The 25,404-nt window shown below is 36.5% G+C and overlaps 2 protein-coding genes across 4 annotated transcripts in view; one reads left to right on the plus strand and one right to left on the minus strand.

The window, feature by feature from the left end:
• LOC125234387 (tyrosine-protein kinase Src42A) overlaps positions 1-6,503 on the plus strand; it is a 100,576-nt gene extending 94,073 nt beyond the window's left edge. For all 3 annotated transcript variants that reach the window (XM_048140595.1, XM_048140594.1, XM_048140596.1), the window contains exons 6-8: positions 3,141-3,297; positions 4,811-5,064; positions 6,368-6,503. In XM_048140595.1, the coding sequence (XP_047996552.1) occupies positions 3,141-3,297; positions 4,811-5,019 (366 nt within the window). In that variant the 3' untranslated portion in view covers positions 5,020-5,064; positions 6,368-6,503. The remainder of the gene's footprint in view (positions 1-3,140; positions 3,298-4,810; positions 5,065-6,367) is intronic.
• A 3,989-nt stretch (positions 6,504-10,492) lies between these two features.
• On the minus strand, positions 10,493-24,204 carry LOC125235011 (uncharacterized protein C1orf112 homolog). The gene is made up of 12 exons (XM_048141461.1): positions 24,073-24,204; positions 23,858-23,998; positions 23,520-23,734; positions 23,032-23,189; positions 22,392-22,582; positions 21,441-21,586; positions 21,038-21,167; positions 15,736-15,898; positions 13,710-13,920; positions 12,821-13,145; positions 11,497-11,724; positions 10,493-11,144 (listed from the first exon to the last, which is right to left on the minus strand). The coding sequence occupies exons 1-12, from the start codon at positions 24,136-24,138 to the stop codon at positions 10,500-10,502; spliced, it is 2,619 nt and encodes an 872-aa protein (XP_047997418.1). The 5' UTR covers positions 24,139-24,204; the 3' UTR covers positions 10,493-10,499.
• Between the last annotated feature and the right edge of the window lie 1,200 nt (positions 24,205-25,404).

The following is a 25,404-nucleotide window of genomic DNA, read 5'->3' on the forward strand; positions in this document are numbered from 1 at the left end:
AAAGCTTGGCCACCACGTGCACAAGTGTAATAGTTATTGTATGTAAATCAGTTGACCACAGCACGTGATTCTTCATGTGATAAAGAAGTCTAAACCACATCTTAACCGCGACTGGATGCGTCATAGACCAAACACCTACACCACATTATAATGCTAAGAAATATAAAATTATACTTTCGTTTCATACCAATGACCAGGGAAATTAAAAATCGTTCTATGCTGTTAGTTTATAGGTATTTAGAGTAGAATATTAATGAGCTAATGACAGTAATGACACCAATCGTATCAATGTATAACACTTATTGTGAAGTATTTCTCGCTTTTTATTGAATAATATATACAACACATGTATAAAATAACGTGAATACAACCTTAGATTCATTAATTATGTGAGAATGTCTCTCGAAAGTTTAACGTGTATGCATCATACTATCCATATCCATACTAATATTATAAATGGGAAAGTGTGTGTGTCTGTTTGTTTGTCCGTCTTTCACGGCAAAAGGGAGCGACGTATTGACGTGATTTTTTAAGTGGTGGTCTCTTTCTAACCCCCCACTTCCCTAAAATGGGGGGGGGGTGGAAGTGTGTATAAAGCATTCCGCAATTTTCGAATTTAAGGCGAGCGAAGCCGCGGGAAAAAGCTAGTAACATAATAAAATCAAAATAAATACAATTAATGCAAATTTTGTTCAAATTTTGTTATTAATGTATGATTTTCAATTTTATAATATGTATGCCACATCTTTATTAGCTTAGCCGCATCTTGTTGGTTTAAGTTAATGTAACCAGCTTTTATTCCTATTCTTAGCGACATGACTACAGTGATGGTTGCACTTTTTTGTCATGTTTGTCATTTTTAAGATTGTCACTAGATCTTTTTTAATTCGATACCACTTCTTTGATGTTCTAGTATCTACATTTAAAAAGCCGTATTTTCTCAGCATGTCGCGAACTATTAAATTCTCTTTCAAATCATGTTCTACGGCCGTCTATCTACGAACATGCAGTGAAAGGAACAAGATATTTTCTGTTTGCATTACAAGACCATATAAAACAATACACGTCTCATCTTGTCTCGTAACAGTAGCGGGAGACTAGTGTGCATTAAATATTTTGAGCTCGACACGTCAAACTGCTCACAACAATATGAAATGTAAATTAGAAATTTAACACCGCCAGACGTTTCGCAAGGACAACAATGGCAGTATATGCTATTATATTTATTTTGCAGTCGCATGAAATATGTTTTAATTATGTGTTGGAAAAGGATTATAATATCTATGTATTTAAGCTTGTTGCTGTGTGGTGACGGGTTAAGAATTTCACCACCCCCTTTCTTCCCGTGGGTGTCGTAGAAGGTGACTGTGGGATGGGTTAAATTGTGGCGTAGGCGAGAGGCTGGCAACCTGTCACTGCAATGTCCCAGTTTCGTTTTCTTTCAACTCCTTATTTGTCAAGAGTGGCACTGAAACTTGAGTAGTTTCATGTGCTCTGCCTACCCCTTCATGGGATACAGGCGTGATTGTATGTATGTATGTAAGCTTGTTAATTATTCTGTTTTGTGTATTGGTTCCATAGTTATCTGGTCAAGTTATAAGTACCTAGTTGCAGTTTTTTGAGAATTTACAAAGGCAGTAGGTACTGTATCTGGAGCATATGATACGATATGCTTCTTGGATATCCAAGTTTGATTTGCACATATTTATTTGTTCAGTTGTATACTAAGTAAAGCTATGGCATTTGTTTATAATAACTTACTTTATGATTGGTGCGATACGTTACAATAAGTAAGATACTTACTTGAAAAAAATGATAGTCAAATACTTATAACAACATGTATGTATCCATACTAATATTATAAATGGGAACGTGTGTGTGTCTGTTTGTTTGTCCGTCATTCACGGCCAAACGGGGCCACGAATTGACGTGATTTTTTAAGTGGAGATAGTTGAAGGGATGGAGAGTGACATACGCTACTTTTTGTCTCTTTCTAACGCGTGCGAAGCCGCGGGCAAAAGCTAGTTATTTAATAAATCCTAATTACACATAGTTTAAGGATGCAGTTTGTTTTCTTATTAGTCTCGACTGTTTATTTATTGCAGTTCTATATTTTTCATAGAGAGGTAAATGCGCAAACTATATTCTCTTATGATGACAAGTATGACAACTCAAAGATAAATTATTCAAACACGTGAGGATTTTTACAATGGCTTAACGGAGATGTGTCATGCTCATTATTCACATAGACCACCTGCAATACGCTATAAGTTACAATCCAATAAATCTGCAAAGGCAAAGTCCATGTCAAGGACGTCTTAAATGCTCTAAACTTTCTGTTTGTTCACGTTTTCGAACAAACTTGGGGATTGATGAAAAGTCCATTAACCAAAATAAAGGTAAGATATGCACTGGTCCCACCGCGAGCTAATAAGCTATGTATGAGCTATCGGCTATAAATACGAACAAAAGATAAGCACTCCCGTGCAAATAAAAGAGACACGACGATTTTGATAGCTCACCGCTGGGCGAGCAACTATAAACATCGCCGTGTCTCTTTTATTTACACGGGAGTGATTATCTTTTGTTCGTTTTTATAGCCGATAGCTCATAGCTTATTAGCTCGCGGTGGGACCAGTGCCATAAGGTAGTTACTTACATACTCCTGAAAAGGAGACTGGTCAACAAATAGGGAATATTAGGGCAATGTTCTGTCGCCAGAGTGCAGCACTTAAACATACATAAAAGTAACTTATAAGTATAACATACAATTTATGATAAGTTTTCTATCATCAAGGCGGTTTGTTTACAATGGCCTACGAACCACATTTGACGTGTTGCTCCCCCGTCACTCTTGCGTGCGAATGTACAAGTGCGACGAAGGTGTCACATATCGAACAAGCTTCTCGTGTGGAAGAGGCGCTATATTAACAAAGTTTTGCGTAATATCCCCTATTCCACTTTAATTTAAATTTTCCGTAATTATAATAAACACCATCAGAAATTCTCCGCTATAATGAATAATGAATGAATAAAGCTTTATTAAATTCTATACAGATTTTATAGTATATCTATCACTGAATATCTACATCAAAGAGTTGTAAATTGTAATCTTACCATGATTTTTTATTGTTAAACAGGAGGACGAGTACGAGGCGCGCGTAGGCGCTCGCTTCCCGATCAAGTGGACCGCGCCCGAGGCGGCCAACTACAGCAAGTTCTCCATCAAGTCCGACGTCTGGTCCTTCGGCATCCTGCTCACCGAGCTCGTCACCTACGGCCGAATACCCTACCCTGGTAAGATAGCTCGAGTGTCAGTTACCTGCGCCCGGTCCAACCCAGGTGTCAAGTAGTACCTACAAGAAATATGAGCCAGCTCTTTCACTGCACTAATAACCTGATATTTGTCGAGTTTTATAAAAGTTGTATATTTTACTTAGAAGTTTAGACATTTCTTTATTTAGAAACTACGGGTTAGTTTATTTACTTTATTTACACATCGTGCAACGCCTATTCATTCATTTGGCTCTTTTGGCATTCAATTACGTAAACAATCGGTAAATATGAAACAATATATTAGCAAATTTGATGCAAAAACTTGGAATCTCCATCAAAGATACGTTAAAACGTTTTAATCAGACTTTTTTTATAAGACCAAAAATATGAACAATAAGATTTATATTTGCCTTCAACTGTACAAAATTCGCAAATAGAGTTCGGAATGCCTAGTGTGGGCGTTCGCAATCGAAAGTAGGCAGCCACTTGCTTTCATACCTAAACTTTTAAATTACAATGCTACTGTTTCATAACATGACACGATAACTATAATTATGTGCATAAAATGAGCCTTTATCAAATGATTACCTGTAGTTGATTGTGCCGCGCGATCAACTTACATACAAGTATGTATCTAATATCTAATAAGAAAAAAACTGCTGTAATAAGTATTACTTAATTCACATATTGTTATCATTACTATAAATTACTTTACTTATTCTGACACAGATAAACGGTAGGTAAACATTAAAATTTATATACAAAAGAAACTTTTACAATACAATAATACTTGATGATATTTTAATGAGTAGCATAAGCTATTACCCATTGTTTTCTCTTCCATACCCTTTTAGCTCGATGCATTAAGTCTATCAAGTAGTACGTGGAACTAGAACCGATTATTAATAATTGCATTGCTAATGATAGTCACGAAATAATCTTCAGTCAGCTGAGAAATAAACACGGTGACTAATTGCTCAATTGCCGTATAATGTACCTTTACGGAACGTGTCTAACGATTTTATTCGGTACTGATATAGAGTAACTTATAATTATATAGTGTATCATGAGATTCATGAGATTTATGAGCATTAGCAGTATACCTATTTCTTAATTTCATCGTGTTCTTATTCTTCATAAGTTCATACTAAACTTTATTTGAGTTTTTCCGATATCGAAACAACTAGAATGTTTTAATTAAATAAAAAAATATATACATAAATCCACTTGCACATTACACTTTATCATTGTATTATTTTCTATAGTTTCATATCATTAACCATTTACTCACGGATATTTCGTTGTCACTTGCCATAGTTTACAAGTCATGAGACTAATATGTCTATGTTCAACTTTGAGAACAAATTAAATTTCAAACACGCTGTCTTTTTGCACGCTGGGTAAAATTGGGACTGGTTCCGTCGTGACGTGTAGCCTATTGGTCCAGAGCATCAACCACAAATGCTGAAGACGCTAGTTGTAGCCGGGCTTTCGTTAGCTTTAGTTAGCTTTTAACATATTGCTCTGTCCACAGGCATGACTAACGCCGAAGTCCTACACCAAGTGGAGCACGGGTACCGCATGCCGTGCCCGCAGAACTGCCCCGCGCCGCTGTACGAGATCATGCTCGAGTGCTGGCACAAGGACCCGCTCAAGCGGCCCACCTTCGAGACCCTGCAGTGGAAGCTCGAGGACTTCTTCACCATGGACAACTCCGAGTACAAGGAGGCGTCCGCCTACTGAGCCAGGCCTTCCCTGCCGCCCCACCGACACGCGCACCAGCATCATGTATGTAACGCAATACTATAATCATTCGACAATCTTAAGGCCTGTTTAGACGGCGCGAAAACTTAGTTACATCGCGGGCTGTGAACAGCCTGACACTGCACTGTGACAACCTGAAGGTTACATACAATCCAGCACACTAATCGAATACCGCTATGTAATGAAATTACGAGTTCTCGCGCCGTATCAGCCCTTAGGGAGGATGTGAGGGAAAAGAAAACTAGATAACGGTAAAATCTATGCTCTTGCTCTAGCAGATCGTCTGACATTAGCGCACTATTTTCTCATTTGATGAATTTACCTTGGGATGTTTGTTGATAATACCTATAGTTACGATCCTACTGAACTCATCTTGATTCATTCTGTGGCTTCGTATTTTTAATACATATGGCAAATGCTGCACATCATATTAAATAAAATAATACCTAATCATGTAACGCACCATAATTATGTACCGTGATGTCGGAGAACATACAATGTAAAACATTGTTTTACTTGCTTGATAAAATTAAAGGCGATGATTTGGCTATTGTAAATGTGTTTAGTAAGTTTACCGCAGTAAAGTTCATTTTAATAAAACTTGATAAAATTGTGAATCACTACCACATGGGTACATTATTTACAATTATGAATGAGAATTATGGGAATAGTAAGTAGCATGTATGTACTTTGTTGATAATCGGCACGCGGCAGACAACGAGCAAATAAGTGTTTTAGCACGTTGTAAAAACGTGGTCTATTACTCCAATATTATATGGGCCGAGGAATGCGAAAGAATTTATCGAAGTATTCTATTATGATTTATAACGTAATTGTTAGTAATATTTTTAATTGAACTTTTAATTGTAACTAATTAAGTTGCAATGTTTGAATAGGTATCTTAATTCATTCATGTAAGTTTCGTTTGACGCATGTTATTATTGTGGTCATCGACTCTAATACGACTATTATGATATTTATGATAGAGACAATTTTTTTTTACGTTAACCGTGGGGTGAGGGTTGAATCTGAGATTGTACATATTTGACTTCAACACTTTCATTACCTACTTCTTATGTTTATTGGTTCATCATAGATCAGAATTTGTTTAACTCTTCTTATGCCTTTGTCAAAAAATTGCTGTTGAATGAATAATCTTGACATTGTAAATTAGTCCAATTTGACTGTCACATAAACGGGACAAGGCATACGAAAGGTTAACGTGAGAACTGTCACTATAATTAAAAATACAGAGTAAACGTCGATTGCATTTCCACGCTTTAAAGCTTCAGCTTCCACTCGTTAACACTATACATATTGCACACAGACACCGGGCCTGTACCACATGCCGCCCGAGCTGCAGATGCTGCACGGCAGCACGTCGCTGCAGCACCTGCAGATGCACCAGCTGCAGGCGCACCAGGCGAGCCTCGGCCACCTGCAGGCGCTGCAGCTGCAGCCGCAGGCCGGCGCGCACGCGCAGGCGCCCGGCCTGCCCGCGCGCGCGCGCCCGCACTGCCACCACCACGCGCACGCGCCGCGCCACAACACGCTCGCCTACCACCAGCCCTAGCGCTCCGCCCGCCGCCGCACCGAGGCCCGACCGCAAGACTAAACGTTCCGAACGAGTGTCGCTGACGCGCAGCCATTTTGTGTTGAGCGCAAAATGGCCGCCACGCCTGTCAGTTTGCACGAGATTCGACGTTTATGGGATTAGTCATCTGTGCTACGGACCTCCCACTGACGAAACTCGATAAACTAGTGAGTTTGGTGGTAAACCTTATTCCTCTGGATCGGAGTACATTCGTGAACTTGTGGAGGTGGTAGCCGTGAACGACCGTCAGCCTCGGTTCAGTTGCATCGGCGTCGGAGTGTAGGGCCACGCGGCCGCGCCACACCGCCTTAGCGACCGACTCGACCGCCCCGTCTACAGTTTTTTACATTGTTAATGAGAATCTAGCACGCTGCCGCGGCCGACTGGGAAACGTTTGCTCAAACAAAGTACTTCGTTTAAAACTGTTTAACATTTTTAGCCATATTCTTACGCTACAGCCGTCCTTTATTTTCTATCGACTTTAGTTCATATTCGTACCGTTTATACTACCGCGGCAGTGTTCTGGTCAAATTGTTATTCGACGTGGCCGAAATGCTAAACGTTGTTTAATAAACGATGCTTATCAATGCAGATATTGTTTCAATTTGATAAGCAACGAATGTGCGATTATGTTAGAAAGTTCATTACACTACGAAGGGGTAGACATTACATATCTATACACCTGTCAATATAGATTTAAGTAAATATCATTACGCCGGGTCCAAATTTTATGAGGATCTGCTACAATACTTACCTTGCACGGTTTTCGCGCCTTCGCATATTTTGACAGATGTATAGAGTAACTACGCAGCGACTGCGGTCGCGCAGACCCGTTCCGAGAAATATACAGGTTGTTATAGCACGATTAGTCTCGAACGATCGAGAAAAGGACGAAAATGTGTTCGATGCATGGACGAGGTACGAATTTGACGAGATTTTGTTTTTGCAAGGTGAAGAGAGTTCGAGAATGGGTTTGCAATAAAATAAAACGACGACGTAGACACTTAATTACTCTTGGATCGGTAATAAGTTTAGTTAGACTTTTTACGATTTTTCCTAAATATATTTATATTTAGCTTACATAGGTTAACTTAAACGGTTTTCAGAGTTTCGAGTACACCTCATAAGTAGTACGTTTTATATGGTTAGGCTGATAATGTTTCAAAATAATCATTTCATTTTGATTACGATTAGTGATTTTTAGCATTTCGTTGGAAATATCTACATACCATTTTTCGTGAGCGCCCTATCTTGTACCCCATTTACAACTTCACTTGCAAGTGAATAAAAAAATACTGCTTCTCGTGAATACTCACTATGAATCAGTGCATTCCCGGCTTTAAGACATTACGGTTGATTAGTTTGAACGGAGTTTAGAAAGAGGCTATTTCGTGTGTAAATAACTACAAATCGGTTTCGTCTTCAACATTATATTGGAGTGAGTGGCTAGATCGGGCGTGTGTGCGTGCGTCCGAGCGAGTACGTGTATCACCATTGCATGTGTGTGTGTTTAGGAGGAACTTTAGGCTCGGCAGGGATATAATAAATTATCATGCGTCAAGCATGTCTTTTGTAAGGATTTATGTTTTGATGAGGCGCATTAACCAATTAGGTATTTCACCTTCGTATACCATGTTTAAAGTAGTATCGATATTGGTGATAGATGCCAAATAATCCTATTAAAGAACTGAATTTTATATACATATTAATTGTTCTGAGGGTATTTAGATATTAGGATCTAATTTATGTAATTTAAATGCGATAAGCCTGTTTAAATCATGATTGATTGAAATTGTAACGCGAGTCATAATTTGATTTTGAAATATTACAAAATGCTATAACAGAAGTGTACTTCCCTAAAATATAATAGGATCGATTCATCATGCTCAACGATATAAGAACGTCTGATTTTATTATATTATTGTATCATAATATTCATAATATGTATCCAAAACTGATATTTTATTTGTGCCAAGACTTATATGTTAAGTTTAATGTTGCCACGTATGTCGATCGACTATTATTATTTGTATTCAGCTTCTTACTTTATTACAAGTAAGATGATTGGCCTAAGTAAATAAGTATTTTTGAATGTGTAGGTTTTGTATCCTAATCCTAACTTATATAGATGTAACTTACAGTATATGTATACCACGTATGTAACGTGAACTGAGATCGACAACATCAGGCATAAATTCTCATTCGTTGGTACTGCACATTTTGTTAAATGTTACAGTAAATGTGTGCAATATTTATGTTGAATCCCGGTGCTTAGTGTAAATGTGTGTGATGCGACTCATTTGCGACGACCGTGACATCCTCAGAACATTTAACAGGCGCGTAGTTGTTTATGTAAGCTTCATATTTGACGATAATTCCAATCCCTAATATCACCTAAACAGTGCCACTTTCTGTACCTACACCATTCTTTCCTCTCTCATTGTTAAAATATCCTCAAAATTTAGTTGTAGATAAGGATATCTCATATGATTCAGTACTATTTATATGATATTAGTATGTTGGTATTAAACAGTGTACTGACTCGACCATTCCAATCGGATCGCAATAGTTAATACGAATATTGTGACAAAATAGTGAGGTAATGGATATATATCGCGGTAAAAATAATGCAACTGTCGCACAAATAACTTTTAATATTTACCTAAATAATAAGGTGCCTGAAAATGCATTTTTAACGTCACAAAATATTCTAATTCAATGCACTGTGGATAAAGCACTTGTGAATAGATACGAAATGTTTTAAATTGATCAGTGTTGAAGGCATCTGGTTGTAAAAGTAGTGCTATATCGAAATGTTTCAATCGTTTTGCCGTTTGTTGACTATAGAATTCGACACTAGCCCTGGTTTATTTCCATAATTTATTTTTATACTCTAAAGTTCATTTTATAGCTGTATAAATATGATGTAGGCTTAACGCTTTACCGCAATCCATTTGTCTGTCATAGGCAATATAATTTATAAATTGTATTTGTATTGTATTATTAGTTAGTCAATTTTTAAGTACTATTATTTTCTTATAGAATGGCGCCATCACAATTATTACAGAGAAGATCAATAAGATTCGTAGGCTAAGCTATGTGAGGATATGCGTGTTAGACTTGTTTTATTAGACTATTGTAAGTAACTGTTGCCGTGTTGACGTTTGTGCCAGGCCCCGAGGTGGCCGGTACGCCGTACGGACGCGTTGGTGACTAAGAGAAGTCAAGAAATTCGTGCGACTGATGTTAGTTGATACTGTTTGACACGTGAACTAAGGTCTTATTACCTCCGAGTATCAATTAAATATTTTAAGTTTCTCTTATCTATGGTTATGATTATTATATTATTTCACTTATTTGTATAGATTTTTTTAACACAACAATAAATATAAATGTGGAATATGCTTTGTTTTATTTTATGATTGCATCGCATTAGTAAAGACCTGGTTAGGTGGTTCAAGAACTTATATGCGACTTTCCTTGCCATACTGGTTGATCAACTGAATTCATTATACTCGAGTATTGCATGCACGTTCTGGAATCGTCTAAACAGGGTGTCTGACGTACATATGTACTTCTCCCATGCCTAGAGTTACCCACACTAAGTTACGATACCATTGAGACTGGGACTATTAGAAACAAAAAGTTGTGTGAATCTGTATCTTTTGCCTGAACCTAATCGATAATGAAGATGATAAATGATAGAAAAATAAATAGTAACCTTACCTGAAAGCAGTAAAGTTTACTTTAACAGCATAAATCTATAGACAGACATGCATTTTAAGTAGCAGATCTCTTGTGATATTTTCAAAAAGTCAAACTTTTATCAAGAATGTTTTAAAAAAAAAAGACACAAAGAACAGTCTCAATCAATTATATTTCTCAACCGATCACACACAATCCTTATTCTAGAAATCTCTTCAGTACTAAATACATTCTCCTTTTCACTTGAAAGCAGTATCGAGTCTGCTTCTAAACGGGCTATAATCTCTCCTAGTCTGCCTTCGTTTGTATATTTAGCTTTTTTACTTGCTGGTTCAGAGTCATTGTCTCCAAACAAAGAATCAATATCGGCAAATTCAAAGTTACTACTGTTTCTTTCCCTCGACGATCCCGAACTTAATAACTCCACGACGGGAGACTCAATACATTTGTGAGCGTAAGAACTGTATACAGAAGTTAAGTGATTCCATTGTTCTGTATCATAAGTAGCGCCCTGAAGAAAAGAACTGTAGATTTCTTGCAAAGAGTCGTCTAAACTAAACACTTGCGCTACAACATATTCGTAGTTATTATGTTCTGTGTGTTTTCGAAGATATGTTAATAAACAATTATGTATCACGTTATCGCTTTTTTGTATAATGATTTTAAAAGCTTCATTTATTAGGGATTCTAGGGCATTTTTATCTTCGTTGCACGTTTGTAGCGCCAGTTGACATAAAAGGTCGAGTATTACTAAGTTTAGTTCTGTATTGCCAAGTTGTGCTATATTTGCTAGGACGTGAAGAATCTGGAATCAATATATTCGTTCTATAGGATAAGGAAACAAAAATAGGATAATCCACAGTGAATGACGAATGACACATGGTGGTGGATTGAACTTTGTCTAGAAAATTCCAGGGAAACCTATCCAAACGTTAGAATCGCATGCGCTAATATTGCGCCAATACTGAAGAGCGATAGAGAAAGCTAGGTACGATAACGATTGTGACGTTGGGTAGGTATCCCGCCATAGTTTTATCGATCACTTAAGCATTCGAAATTTTGTGCTGTAATAAAGTTCAAAGTAGATTGCGTAGAGCCACAAGTATAAGCTTGCATGAGTGACAAAATAAAATAAAATTATAAGATCAAAATACTACCTTAGCAAGGGCTGCATCATCTTTCTTCAATCGTGTCATTGCCTTCGTCAAATCTACCAGTGCGTCCAAATGCTCTAAATACCACATATGACTTTTATCCAAACAACTCTGATTCAGTACTAATCTGTTCTTTGGGCAAGATTTCAGCCACACTTTGATTACATAGTCTTCGAAGGTGTCATCTCCGTCCACGAATCTACAGGTGGAGGCAGCTTTCATTAGTTTACTCTGAAACGTATGCATAATTAAACCTTCCGTGTCGAATGATATATATGTCGATATTGTCGATATAAAGAAAAATCTCAACTAAATTCAGACTCTGTAACAATTGAAATAGCACATACCGTGCAAGTGGTAAGTAGGTACATATTTCAAACGTAATGTTTGAAGGTTCCGTTGCTTCTGGAAAGTTATGTATGAAAACAAGTTTGAAGTTGAAACCCCTCTTTTAAATAGCCGAAAATAGTTTTCTCCCAAATTGCTTACGAAATCTGTTTGATATTACTAAAATATTATAAACTGAAAATGAATTTCAGGGGGAAAAATCACTACCATGGGTGGGACTTGAACTCACGGCTGCTGGATTGATACTCCAGGGCTCTACCAACAGCTACCAAAAGCTCATCCCCAGTCATAGATACACTATATAGATCAATGGTACTCCTAGCGACTACTACCGTGAAAATATTACGTCTTAAATAAATACTGGAATTCCAAGACATATTGGAAATTCCACCCATGGTAGTGATTTTTCCCCCTTAATTTTATTTTAGTCATAAGTTACAATATTTTAGTTATATCAAACAAATTTCGACGATTTCGTATGCATTTTGGGCGAAAACTTAACATTCACTAAAGAAGATTGCAGCAAAGGACCAACTTTCGTGACGGATCACGCGTAAACTATAAGTGCTAGAACCAAAGTGTTAATGAATGATTTGTAGTAAATTTATTAAGGATTACTTCGTTCCTACGCGCTTTTTCTGTATCTTCAACAGTTTTGTCAGAAATCGAGAAAAACCGCATTTTCGGCACTTTAAGGGAGGGTAGAGGGGTGACGCAGAGGAGGGAGGAGTGGGGAGAGTTGATGAAAAATAACTTCGGTCTATAACGTACATATTTCAATTTAAGAAAACCTTCCATTAATTATGCCGTAATTTTAGCTAATTTCCCCCTGCTATTTGTTGACTTTCGCTAGTGATATCGGATCAAAGACAATCAAATGCTTAATTTTAAGATCCGGCCAACTAAACTTGCCAAAAAGCTCATATGAATTATTCGATAATTATAACAAGTTTACACATATCTGGAAATAAGTTCTTACCATTTGCCTTATCTCGTTTTCACTCAGCATATTTGACGAATGAAACTTCTCAAATTTCGTAAGTAACTCATTGATAATATCTTCAACGGCTTTCTCCTGAACTTCGGAAGGCATGTTTTTGATTTGCAAAGGTGCCCATAGTGCCAAATTATAATTTTCGTACAACTTTATTTTGTCTCTGGTTTCTATTAGCTCAAACAATCTGGCTATAGTGTAGCTCAAATGCACTTTTTGAGGAGAGTCATGAAATAAGGGGTTGTTTTCTAATGTTTTATACGTTTTGCAGAGGAAGGCCATTTGTGTTAGTATTAATTCACCATTACTTCTGAAAAAAAAAATTGCACTATGAACTACATTGTGTACCTACTAATACAAAAGTTTAACATTTCTAATGAATGACTCATTAGTATATTGTGGCTTAGAACCAGTGTACAGTCACTTGCAATATGTTACTCTTCAAAATTATGTAACTCGCTCGTCGATCGTGGCAGATATATAGGTATGTATAAATGATTGCAGGTGACTGTACCACGAGATAGTCGCGACTAACAGGTGACTGTACCACGAGATAGTAGCGAAACTAGAGTTTCGAGAAGGAACTCCTCCCTCTGTTAGAAAACAACGAGTAGAGTCAGTTTGACTAAACTCAAATGACATGGAGACATTGTCGCATTTTGTCTAAATGCGACTCCAACCCTTCGCCTGTGTATGATAAGGATCCTAACATACAGCGTTGAACTTTCAATATTTATATGAAAGTTAATTACTTCTATGACAATTTTTTGACAGAAACAGACGATAGGCTATTACTACTGCCAAAATCTTGTTCCGCTGAAGAGGCTAGTAGCCAAACTAAATGAACTAAAAAAGTAAATATATTCAGTTTCACCTCGCCAATGCAACCCACAAGTCAGAAGCAAACACAGCACTCCAGCAGTCAGTACTCAACAGGGCCTCATACATCAACTGCTCCAGGACTGTATACTGCTCACAACTCAACGTCGACGCTAAGGCAATGGTGTGAATGAGTGTGTGCTCGTACAGACCGTGTGACCTGTACTTTGTGTTGAACTTGAGACCTTTGTTGAACCAGATGTGACCTGAGAAAGATAGATCATTAGTACTATTATTTTGTACAGTCAACATTGTGAACAATAAAAATAGTGAAAGTGGGTGCATGGAAAGAATGAACAGTTACTTACAATGCTACGCTAAGATTGGCTTGGCAATTGGCAGGCTGCATTTTACTATAGCGAAGGAAGAGTGAATGCTGGTAGGTATCAACTATTGGTATAGGACTATAGGTACAATCAAAAGACATTTTACAGTATGTGAAGAAAAACTGTTTGGGAAAAGCCGAGATTCAGTACACGGAACAAACGCATGCCGCATCGCTTGTGTAAAAAAAAACAGGTTTTCCATAGAACTAGGACAATGGTCAGTTTTTGTAAGAAATGCGATAGTTAATAGTTATATCTATTTTAGAACTTTTCTCACGATATATTTAGCTCTGGAAGAATTACGTGGTATTCATTGTCTTAGGGCCAGTTGCATCAACCACATTTGACAGGCACATCATCGTCACGCAGCAGACAACTATGAAATATCACATACAATAAAATTTAACGAACACTTTAACGGTGACAGACGATTTGATGCAACCGGCCCTTAGTAGGTAGGTACGGTCCATTCGTTACGTTAGAAGTTTGATAGAAACAAAGTAGGTAATAAAATAATTGCACGATATGCAACATCGTACCTACTGGTACTATCTGAGCATCAACGAAAATAATTAATATAAGTAAATTTAAATTGAAAATTGGAGCAGCCTGATTCAAACTTCATAACTAACAGTTTACACCATTGAATTACAACTTCTTTCGAGTACATAGTCAAAAAATAAGTTATTTCTGATATTGGAGGGTAAATATAATAAGTAGAGATGGGCCGAATATTCGGTAAATATTCGGTATTCGGCATATTCGGCAAGTTTATGTTCGTATTCGGCCGAATAGTTCGGTTATATTGCCGAATATTTACCGAATAAACAAAGTAAATAAATAGCGTAAATTGTTTCGTAATTCTTGGGATAATGACATCCTATTTCAGGATTCTAAGGACCAAAGGGAGTTAAAAATGCGTTAAATATAAGTACCTATAATAATTATGTAAAAAAGTAAAAATAACGTACATAGCTTAAGAAACAAAAATCTAAATTTTCTTATGCACTAAATTATAGGAACATTAAGAGCCTTAGTTAGTACCCACTACCATTCATTGAAAAGTTTTTAACTCTAAGCTAGGATTTAAAATATAGTGGAACCAAATATTCGGCCGAATGTTCGGTTCGGTACCAGCTGAACCGAATGTTCGGCCGAATATTCGTATTCGGCAAAGTCCGTATTCGGCCCATCTCTAGTAATAAGGAAATATGAAAGAACTAGCTTTTTCCCGCGGCTCCGCCCGCTTACTAATCTAATCTTGTTTTCCCATACAAACTTAAGACTCCCATTTCACCCCCTTAAAAGATGAATTTTGAAAAATCCTTTCTTAGTGCTCCTCTTCACCTTATAAATAATCTACGTGCCAAATTTGGAATTTCTAGGACCAGCGGTTTCGGCTGTGCGTTGATATGTCAGTCAGTCAGTCAGTCAGTTTATTTAGATTAGAGAGACATATGAGTTGCAGGCGTCCGGTGGTTATAGGTTACGGTGACCGCTTTCCATCAGGCAGACCGCATGCTTGTTTGCCACCGACGTAGTATAAAAAAAAATATTAACGAAATTTCAATTTTTCAATCACAATTTTCGAGGGAAACCCTCAGGATGGGCTAGTATCACCCATTATACATAGTTTAAGTTAGTAGTACCTATTCCTTATTGACAAAGACTAGACAATATTACAAATAAACTTACATTTGGGTAGCACATTAAATAAGCAACGAATGACATTCAGTTTAAATTCGTTTGCTGCATTATTTTTATCCAAAGCTCTTGCCATAGCAGAAGTAAGCAGAATGATATAGCCGTACATTCCGTCCTTCTTCCTTAGTGTTTCTGTGTTGAAATGTAGACAAGACTGAAAGAGAATAGTTATTTGTTATACAAGGGGGCAAAGTTGTATTTTAACGCCGAGTGTGGAATTGAAAAACGAGCGAGTGAAAGGATTCTATAGTTGAACCACGAGCGAAGCGAGTGGTTCGAGAATAGAATCCTGAACTTGCGAGTTTTTTAACACACGAGAAGTAAAATACATTTGCACCCGAGTGTAACACAAAACTTTTCCCCTCACTACAGCGAGGAAACAGCAACGCATAAAATGCGTTTATCGCTGCTTCCAGTAGTTCCGCAGGTGGTAAATCATCTTTATTACTAGATTCACCTACTTTTGTCAATTTTAAAGCAGTTAATGTGACTTTATTCAAGGTCAAATTACTTTACCCACTAGTGGATAAAATGCGTTTTTACCCGCTGGTATTAAAGGACAAAACACGTGTTTCCGAGCTAGTGAGGGGAAAAAGTAAATAATAACCTGGCAAAGGGTTTGGTTGGTTCGTATTACCATAGAGGAATAAGTAAGGGAATTAAGAGTTGTACCTCCATACATCAGTAAATGCGAGTTATTTGTATATGCATAGTTATAGTGACATCTAGCGACAATCACGCGTCAACTAACGTAAATTATCAGTACTGCTACTTGTCAATAGATGTCACGACTACCGAGTGATGCACACCAATTTTTAGCTAATATCACAATAGTATTAATCAGTATTCTAAGTTGTAAACTGTTCTAATATTAAATTTTTGGCAGACTAGACACTGTTGACACCTATAGCACAGTATAAAGCAGTAATAACTCTTCTAACAAACTTCACTCCGCGCGGTGTGTCGAAAACTACTCTCCATATGCACCGAATACATGCGAAACTGGTAAGTATTGGGCTGGACAGTCGGGGCCGCGTTCGCGCGCTGTGTTGACGTGTTGAGTTCGGGAGAAAATGACGTCAGCACCGAAGACATATTTTCGTTACTGTAGTGTTTATGGGTGTATGGAGAACAGTTCTCAAAATGCGGAAATGTCAGAATGTTCTTTAGAATTCCTAGACACCCAGAAAAGTAAGTGGTTGTTATATTTTTGCAGTGTTAGGTACATTATTGCTTACGTAAATGGCGTAAAAGTGAGATTTAAAGCTAGAATGGCACATTAAAATCAATAAGGATTTATCTGTAACGACATTTAGGTAGATGCTGCGATCTATCTAGCTCGAAAGTTTGGTACCTACTTAAATATTGTGCAAACATCTATTCAAACATTTTATGTAAATACGATTTCGTCAGTATTTAAGAAACAAACACGTACTTGAATCTTTATTAGATAAAAAGGTAGAAAGAGCGTTGGTACTAGCATAGCGCCATACACAGTTACTACGAGTAGGACAGTAGCACAGGTACAACCCTGCGTGACCTTGCGCAGTAGTAACGACCGCGTCGCCGCTGCCGGAGATTAACTACTGATTTATCCTTATACTGTGCCTATAGTCCCATTACGAATTGAACGGAATAAACGTAAACAAACTGCTGTCACTGTCAAAGTAACACGTGTAGCTCAAGTCAGGGGTTCTCAAAGTAAGGGTCGAGAGAAAATCTAATTACTTTTAACCAGTTATTAACGATCACTCTATTACATACTTAAAAACTAGGGATGTTACGAATATTTGCATTCGCATTCGCATATGCGAATGATTCGCATTCTTTTAAACATTTGCATTGACATTCGCATTCGCTTCAAACGATGCGAATGTTTTGCGAATGCGAATGTGTGCAAGTCGCAGCTTGTTCCTCGCCCGCGCCGGCCGCTCCAATTGCTACTTGTCGACTGTCGACTCGCGCATGTGCAGATAGGTCAAATTCGTACGGCGTGAAGTTCGTACTTGGCATTTTGACCAATAGTAAGCATTTTAAATTTTTTACCTAGCGGGTTGTTGGTGATTGCTTGGTTTTTATTTTGTTTTTTTATGAAATTCAGCGATATTCGCATTCGCATTCGCATTCGCACATTCGCATTCTGAATATTCGCATTCGCATTCGCGAATGTGACACATGCGACATTCGTGACATCCCTATTAAAAACCGTGAAGCGATAGGGTAAAGGAGGAGCGTTGATGGAAACAACTTGTTGGTTGAATGTATGATATATTACTGAAATATGAACCTTAAGCTACGGAATATATAGAGAGATTACGTGAAGGTGTGTGTAACGTACAGTGCACACTACACCTCCCCCCTTTAAAAAAGAAAAAAAAGTTTACATGTTTTTTTTTACTGTAATACATTTTTTTGAAAACATATTTGATTTTTTTTACATTAAATTTTCCATGTTATATTTTTCATTTCTAAACAACAATACATTTATCAAAATAGTAAGCCGGAATAAGGTACACCATTTTTTTAAAAATATTAATTCAGTATTGTTACATGTAAAACTTGACATAGAAAGGTAAGCCAATAGTCATAATAATATCTGTGTACCTATAAGTAAAATTTACATACTATTGAATATTATTTTTATATAGGCATATTTCTTAGTGAATAACATAGGTACGCACACATTGATGCTATAAAATTAAGACAAAATATAACTCTACATAAAAATTACACTTTTTTTTTATCACACAAAAAGTAAGCATTAAAAATTGGAATACAAATAAAACACTAAAACTACACAAGATGCATTGAATTAAATTTTAAAAACAATATTTTTTTTTCATATTCGTAGTGTACTCGTCAATACACTACGGTTTATTCGTCCTTTTAAGGGTCACTGTATTTTCATTAGTCATTATCATTAGGTACCTGTCATTTATCATTTGCATTATACATTATTAATTAGGCACTTGCAAGTTTTTTTTTTCAATTATTTAAGTACATACATAGTACATTTATTTCAGTAAGTATGACGTCATTCCTTATTATTTATTTATTTATATCTTTCACAAACATCAAGACTCGATAATTATTTATATAAAATCAAGGTAAGATCAAGGGTACGCAACGCTTTTACACACGTGGTCGGCCGACCTTACAATATATTTTTTTTTTATTTGCTCAGGGTACAAGGATTTTTTTAAGCGCGCACACATACTATATATTTCTCATACAGGCAGTTCTTTTAACACTTCCTTACACAATAACCTTCCATGTGTCCAAGGAGTCTTCACGATTGGTACTCGACCGAATCATGATCAGATCTCCAAGGATTCCCTACCTGTCTTGTACCCTGGCGTACCCTTGCTAATCGCTGCCTCTTGGGCCAACGATGTGCGATAGTCACATAATTATATTTGTTATCAATTAATTATACTTTCACTCAACTTTTCACAAAATAAAACAACACTCAAAAATGCAATCACTAATCTCACACTCCATGAAAACTTTAACATGTAGGAAATCCGGCAACCCTCAGTTGATCAGGCCAAGAGTCCTTCGAAAAACTTACGTGTTTAAATTTTCCCATAAATCAATTCTGTCTACAATCATTTCACTTCTTTCACATTCATTGCCTCACTGAACTTTTCCACAAGCATTCGATGACCAATCATTTTACGAAACAAACATTCCTTTAAATCATACTATAAAACTTTACAAAAACAAACCTTACCTTCAAAACTATTATCATTTACAATAAATTTAAAAAGTCATATCCGTTATTACAATACTTCGTCAATCCTTTGTTTATTAAATAAGTCAGATCCATGAATTAATTAGAAAGTCTCGTCCGACACAATTTTACTTCGTCATCATTAAAAATAAAACATAATATCTAATAAAAAGTAACGGTACAGATCTAGAAATCTAATTAAGTTACATTAAACACACATATATGGCTAAAATTCGGTAATTTTTTGATGTAATTTTAATGTTTTAAAGTAAAAATCGTAATAAGTATTTAAAGTGTTAACAGTTATTAAAATTTAATTTCATCATTATAATATTCAACTGATCTAATGAGTGCACGAACTGTGAAATTGGAGATGAAATAGCAGACGACACATGCCAATCCGTATAAGGAGTACACGCGCCGTCGTCATGTGCCATATTTACTAGGTATAAAAGTATGATGAGTAACTATTATATGAAATGTACTTAATATGAAATTATCAAATGTATGTTAGAAAACAATAAGAAATGAATAAAAGGAATCCGCGTTTTTATGCAATAAAATTAACAGGTGTAGTCAATAATATTTCTTTTTCTCGTAACAGATAAAGACCAACTTTTTAACCTTATAGGTTTTTTTTTTTTCATCAAACGGCATTTATAACATTATATAAGTAAATTAACTTAATAAATTAAACGAAAAATAAAGGAAACTACTTCACTAAGAACGAAAAAAAAAAGTTTGTATAATAATTCGTGTACACTTTTGCAAACCGCACATTCACTTTTGTTTTATCACAACCACAACCTTCACTTTCTTCTGCTGCTGTCCTTGGACCTCCAGACGCCATGCTCGACCAAGGACACCAACAACTCCCTGCTGCTCCATATTCGTAAAAACTTTGCTCTCGGCAGTTGGTATTTAAATTTTAATTCAAGATGAAAATGATGAAATTTAGTCCATTTTAAAATCACTTTTTAATTACGTTTCGAGTGTCCGTTGTTGTAAAATTTATGACCTTCACTGTTATTTCACGTTCCAAGTCCTGACAAAACTGTTCATTTGTTATTTTTCCGCTCCACACAGTGTCACTTACACGCAAATTTATTAATGTCCGAAATGTTTTATTTAATTTACTTGTATTTATTTCACTTCACAACCTTGACTGGCAAGCGCAGCGCGCTGCCAGTGCAGCACAAGGCCGCACTGGCAGGATCGCCATGTAAAGGAGGAGCGTTGATGGAAACAACTTGTTGGTTGAATGTATGATATATTACTGAAATATGAACCTTAAGCTACGGAATATATAGAGAGATTACGTGAAGGTGTGTGTAACGTACAGTGCACACTACAAGAGAAGCTTTTACAAAAGTATCAGTTATTGTCATAAGGATATTAGAAACATTTAGGGGCCAGATGTTACCACACTCACATACATATATTACAATAAAGCATGAGCCGAAGTAAAATATAGCAGCTACACAGAACGAATTTTCAAAAATGTACCATTATGGCATCCCATAGTAAAATGTATTAATAAATGTATAAATAATGACTTACTTGGGAGAACACGTCGTCACAAATCAGTTGTGCTAAAAGTAGATCACTTGGATTGTGTATTAGAACAGTTACGTGATTCACAAATTGAGATGATTTCCTGTTCACCAGCTCCAAGTAAGGGCCATTGTGCCTGAAAATGTAAACAATATCTCGGTTATCAAGTTATTATTTGCCACTCTGGCGTGCCAGCGAGATTGCGCTATATAAGTGTAAAGCAGTGTCTCGCTCACACACCAAGGTTTTCTGAAAACCTCAACCTCCCGGGTCAGTCACTGAGTGACCTGTTTTTAACCTCCTTAACTGGTGTAAGAACCCTTTTGAAGGTAGATTTTGTTTATATTTATTTAAATACCTAAATACACAGACCACAGATACAGAATTATTAATTTAAAAAAATACTCACTTGTAAATAAAAACAAATAACTCCAGTATGTTGGTATAATTTCTCCCTGAAGCTGTTTTGAATATGCCACAAAGTTTCAGAATTATTTTAGTTGTGAAACTTGCTATTTTCAAAGACCTGATTACTATTTTATCTTCAATATTTGGCTGGAAACATACAAGCAGTTACTTATTTTATATGTATGTATACATACAAGTTCTATTTAGTCCGTTTTCACACTATCCGATCCGATATCGGATGTCAAAAGGATTTTCTTTTTATTATTATAAATGGAAGCACTCTTGGCCACAGACTAGCCAAAGGCAAAGATGAGGCCTACGATGGAGTTGCCCAGAAGATGCCTGTTCACTCTTAATTTGAATGGAAAAAATCCAAGATGACGCCTGATGTATGGGATATCGATCCGACATCCGATATCGGATCGGATAATGTGAAAACGCACTTAGATGGGTCAGTGAGGGCCGCAGCTACCCGATCCTGTGATTCTACGTGAAGTCTTAGAAAACGAAACCTCGATTTCAAATTAATAATGATTGGGAACTATTTTAAACAGCTGACCAAGTGTCGCCATCTTACCGAGCAAATTAGTACAGAAGTTTTGCGCGCGAGGCATTGCCTCGCGAGGCCTGCGGTCAGTGTGGGCCTGCGGATCAGTGTGGCCCATGACCCCCCCCCCTAATGAGGAGGCACACTGACCTTTTTGACCCCCCCTGGGCACGAGGTGGATCTGTGCAAGTGCCTAGGCATGTCAGTGCCTAGGCATGTCACTGTCATTCATATGAGTGAGAGAGAAAATAAATATCATCTTCTCGCTCTCACGTATGAAATTCTTTATCTGTGCAATGGACTAATAGGGTGGCGCCATCTGTCATAACCTTTGAGTGTGCCTCCTCATTGAATCCACGTCCAGGATCAAAAGCTTGTACACTACGTTGATGACTAAGAACAAACCTGTAAGGCAGTGTTGATGTTATTCATTGTCATTGAACAGAGTATTTTCGTACAGTCCTGAAAGATTACTTTATCGCTCAGGAAATTAGAATATTTCTCACAGATGGCAGTGTAAGCCTTCCATTGCTCTGCCATTGTCTTCACGTCTAGCGTTTGCACTATTTCTCCAATAGCCAAGTTGATATCCAATGCTAGAAAATAAAATCATTTTCACCTCAGTATATTGCTTAGAGATACGGTGGCCATCTGTAGGAGTTATCTCTTCCAGAACAGCTACAACCTGATGTGAAATTTGACAAAATCTACATTTTTCTAAAATACGAAAATTGTGCTAGATTTTTTTTAGCTTACTGATATTCTCTGGTACCATGTTATTTAGTTTACTACTTTTCAAAACATACTTACATTAATAACATGAAAACAGGATTAAAATACTAAAGTAAAAATTATAACATCACTAGCTTTTGCCCGCGACGCGCTCGTGTTAGAAAGAGACAAAAAGTAGCCTATGTCACTCTCCATCCCTTCAACTATCTTCACTTAAAAAATCGCGTCAATTGGTCGCTCTATTTTGCCGTGAAAGACGGACAAACAAACAGACACACACACTTATCCATTTATAATATTAGTATGGATTTACCTTTCAAAAGTATATCCTGTTCTTCTTTCTCTGTCAAATCAAAGATGAAGTGTTTCTCCATCACCATCAAGTATGTCAGTTGCAGTTCATGGCAAGTTCGGAACAAGTCTTTAAGTTGCTTCTCAACATGTTTCAAGTGTTTGCCATACACTGTCTCACTGTAAATGATAAAATAAGTATTAAAGAAGGATAACATAAGACCTTCAATCTACATTTTAAACAAAGTGTGAAATACAGTTTCTTTTGTATTAGGGACAGTCAGAGGCTACCCAAAGTGCCCAGCAGTGCAAACACATGATGTGCGCAACAGTATCTCACCCTTGTGATAGACTCTGTTCCACTTTAAGTAAACCAGTTAGAAAAGGATATTATTTCTCTAAAGTGAACTGTGAACATTCTTAGTAGAAAATGTTCATAAAAACTATTATATATTTTCTTCCCTACATATTTTCTTCAGCTCCCAAACTCTTGGATACATTGTAACTTACCTATCCTTACAGTGGTTAAAAACCACCATAACAATATTCCCAGTCAACACTGGGAAAGTGCTCATTGTGTGACAGGACAAGGACACAGACTCCATAATTGTCTTAATAAAATTTGACAACATTTGCAGAAGGCATACTGCATCTTCCATGTAGTCTATCAAGGTTGTATAGTAGACAACAGTATCTACTAGAAGGCCAATTATGATGTCCATACTCTGGAAATAAGCAGTATTTTGAATATCACAACAATACAAGATCAACAGCTACCAACCACAACCGAGGCTATCAAAGTGCTACATTGTCGAGATTTTAAATATATTTAATGTAGAGATTATTACCTGAGAAATACAAGTATTGCAGTCCTCCAGTAAGGAACTGAAATGCGAAGACAACGATGTTTTCGAAATTCCATTCCGAAGGTACTCGTTAAGTGAGTCCTTGGTTTTCTTCAGAAGAGCATCATACGGTATAGATTCCATCTGAGAGGGTTTAGTCGCGGAAATTCGTAATTGAATTGATATTTTCACAATAATTATTTTAATTAAAAGGATACATTTTGAGGACTGTTACAGGAGTCTATGCTATTTGAGAGTAAATCGGAGCTCTGAGAATCATCCATGATGTATAATGTTTGATTTCATACTACATATCACACAGTACGCTACTTTTACAGCTATAAATAAAAATATAATTAACTTTCATCAACAAAAGAAAAAAGATCTAGCGACCCGCCAAAATCTTTGACTGCAAAAATTCATGACAAATGACTGACAAACGAAAGGCCACAACCAAGAATATTATATACCATGGATTTTGCGTGCCGACCAATGAGTTGAAGCCAGGTTCATTCACCTTTACTCCTATGTTCTATCTCTTTCCGACACTGTGATGTATTGCCAGATTAGTTACTAAAAAAAACGTATAAAACATTCTTCAATCAAATTGACTTACTTTTCTTTGTATTATACGAAAAAAAACTCAATCAAAAACCTTATTTCTCCGGTATTTACCTCCTGCGTACTATGGGAACACTAATAATAAAAAAATATGCCCGATATGTCAGAATTGTCAAAAGTCATTCACCGATTCAGATATTTATTTTGCGAAATAAACGTTTTTCGACGATTTTCTTAAGTTCTGCGCTATGTATTGCATAGTGAACCATTGTGGAAGTAAATGGAAACCGAAATCCGACGTAAAATTTCACAAGTAAGTACTTATTTTACCAAAATGTTCATAAACCTCGCTGGCAATAAATTTTCTGCTATTTTGCTTGTAATCTTGGTTAGTTCTTATCATTATATTGTTTTCATTGTCTCAAATTATATCAAAATTAGGTTTAGAACGATAAATATGACCTTTAAAGAAAAATAATGCTATGTGTGGTTTTACGACTAGGGTGACCAATCTTTTTTCTTGCATGGTATTTACTCTTATTGAATGGAGCTAAATCTATCAACTTGGTACGGTTTCTATGTTCATAGTTCATATCACAGTATAATAATACCAACTTTATTGTTTATGTCTTTACAATTAACATGAATAATATTAAACTTTTCAGTGTTCCAAAAGATGAAGGAAGGAGGCAGCGTTGGCTGTCGATTGTACCGATAAAAGGAAATGTTTCAGAGCGTTCGACAATTTGCAGATTTGCACTTTAAGCCTGAAGATTATGACACAGAAAGAAATTTTAAAAATCGGTCCAGTAACGACGGAGATATCGTGGCATAAACATTAAATTGAGATACATATATACATGCGAAGAGAATTGAAATACGTACGAATTGAGAACCACCTTCCTTGAGATTTGGGGCGGCGCTTAAAAATAAAGATACTGTTTTAAAACCTCCTAGTATTTCATTATTTCCCCATTGACAAATACTTC

Source organism: Leguminivora glycinivorella, chromosome 16, assembly GCF_023078275.1.
Source record: "Leguminivora glycinivorella isolate SPB_JAAS2020 chromosome 16, LegGlyc_1.1, whole genome shotgun sequence".
NCBI classification, from domain to species: Eukaryota; Metazoa; Arthropoda; class Insecta; order Lepidoptera; family Tortricidae; genus Leguminivora; species Leguminivora glycinivorella.